We start from the raw sequence: 2,235 nt of genomic DNA on the forward strand, positions 1-2,235 counted from the left end.
TCACAACCCCTAAGGCAGGCTCCCTCAGGACCTCCAGCAGATGCGTCGTTTATCCTCAACAGGTATTTGCCAAGTCAGTAAAATCTCTTGAATATGGGAAAGCCAAGAATTGAATCCTTCCTCCCCTGCAGGGACTGGAAGGGTTCCTGAGAAACTCTGGAGTCTCTTATAGGCCACCTGGTCCCTGGAGGAATGTCACCTCCTGCAGAATCTGCTGGAAAGCCCTCACCCATTCTGGGGTAGCCTCAGTACCAGCAGGTTGTCCCACGCCCCTCTGCACCGTCCCATCACTCCCGGAGGGTATGCCAGACTGTTTGCATTGGACATGTCTCCTGGTGGCTCTCTCTCTCTCTCTCTACAGGCATACACAGCACTTGAATAATATTCTAGCACCCTGTCCCAGGGGAGCTGGGGTTACAGGAAGGCTCCAGGCAAAAGGATAGCCTCACTTACCTTCTGCAGAGCCTGAAGAGCAGGAGGAGATGCACATGACGAAACTGCCATCACAGCTGATCAGCTGCACATATATTCAGCTGTGGCCGAGCAGCATGAGCGGGAGACACCGCCCAGTGGAAATAAAAAGCTGCCGCGAGGATGCGGCGAGGTGGCAGACGAGCAGAGGCTCGGGGAGAGAGCCCTTACCCGGAGGGGCTCAGCTGCCGTCTCAGGCAGTGAGGAAAGTTGGGGGGCGGACTCAGGAGAGGCTCCGACAGTAGAGCCGACAGGGTCGGCAGCGACACCAACAACTGAGTCGGCAGGAAAGCCGGCAGTAACGCCAGCAGCGAGGCCGGCAACAGAGCTGATGGAGCCGGCAGTGCCGCTATCAGTAGAGGCGGCAGCAAAGCCGGGAGCGACACCAGCGGAGGAGCCGGCGGAGACGTCTGCAGCAGGGATCACTGCAAAGTTGAGAGAGAGGTCGGTAGCAACGCCGGCAGAGGCTACAGCAGCAGCACCTGCAGCAGAACCGGCAGCGGCACTGGTGAAGGAGCCGGTTACAGACACGGAGAAAGCAGCGTCAGAGCACGCCGGTGCGGGGAGCAAAGAGTGAGCCAGCATTAAAGCCATGGAGAGGAGGTAATGGGCGTGGCCAACGGGGTCCCATCAGGCTTTGCCAGAGGACAGCCAAAGACCCAAGGAGGTACTGAGCAAGTGACGGACATGGCCCACTATAGCCCTAGGATAAAAGGCTGGGACTCAATACCCAAGTAGGGCGAGCCACCAGGGCTGTGGAATCCGGGCACAGGGGAATCCAAGAGATCCATAGACCAGAGGCACCCTTCATGGCCTCCTGGCCCAGTAGCTTAGTACTTCAGCTATTATGGTGGTGGGATTGGCACGTCAAGTCACAGGGTGATTAGTATAGGGCTCTAGGGATTTGGATCGGAGGGACCAGGTCCAAGGACTTCGAGGTCCATACGTCAAGGCCCGAAGACTCTGGCACGTAGCTGGCAAGCCATGGGAAGAGGTTGGGTAAAACTAAGAACACCTAAGAGGCCCGAAGACCGGCAACCCAAGGTGGCGAGTGGCCAGGGTGTAGGGGAGGTCAGAGCCCTGTGAGTGCCCGCTGGGAGGTGTTGCAACCCTGGAGACTGCCTCGAAGGGGAGCCCCTCCACTAAGGTAACATTCACAGTCGTGGCAGAAGAGTCAAGGGGATCCCCTGACGTCAGCTGGGGTAGTCTTTGGGGTCCACCCACAAGCCCAGAACAGGCACGAGCATTAGTCCGGGCTAAGGCCACACGAGAGCGCCTAATTGAACAGAGGTGGGCACACACCCACTTTGAGGGGATCCCGGATGAGCCCCCAAAATGTAACCTGGGCAGTACTCCAAGAGGTACCACTTCTCCAATTGAAGGGATCAGAGCAGGTGCACAAGCACTGTGGGAGGTGTAGGGACCCTCCTCCCCCTATAGAGCAGAGCCAGATCACTAATGAGAACTTAACCATATACCTTTTATGAGAGAACAGTGCTGGGAACATAACCGGTATAAACCAGGGGGTAAAGGGGACACTCCCTCTGCTGCTGAGCCTCCTCCTTGTGGCTTCTCTTGGTGGAGTCTGCCTCCCTTCTCTCCCCCACCACGCGCCTCTTTGATCCAATGAAGATTATTTCTTCCCTCAGCTCCAGCTCTGCTGCCTCCTCTGCCTCAGTTTTCATAGATTCATAGATGTTAGAGTCGGAAGGGACCTCAATAGATCATCGAGTCCGACCCCCTGCATAGGCAGGAAAGAGCGGC

The 2,235-nt window shown here is 57.0% G+C and overlaps 1 protein-coding gene across 1 annotated transcript in view; it reads left to right on the forward strand.

Moving 5' to 3' along the window:
• The first annotated feature begins 1,077 nt into the window (after positions 1-1,077).
• The window catches only part of LOC112548786 (C-type lectin domain family 4 member F-like), a 9,820-nt gene continuing 8,662 nt past the window's right edge, over positions 1,078-2,235 (forward strand). The window contains exon 1 of the mRNA XM_025195453.1: positions 1,078-1,138. Coding sequence (XP_025051238.1) covers positions 1,078-1,138 — 61 coding nt within the window. The remainder of the gene's footprint in view (positions 1,139-2,235) is intronic.

This window comes from Alligator sinensis, unplaced genomic scaffold (genome assembly GCF_000455745.1).
Source record: "Alligator sinensis unplaced genomic scaffold, ASM45574v1 scaffold1886_1, whole genome shotgun sequence".
NCBI lineage: Eukaryota > Metazoa > Chordata > Crocodylia > Alligatoridae > Alligator > Alligator sinensis.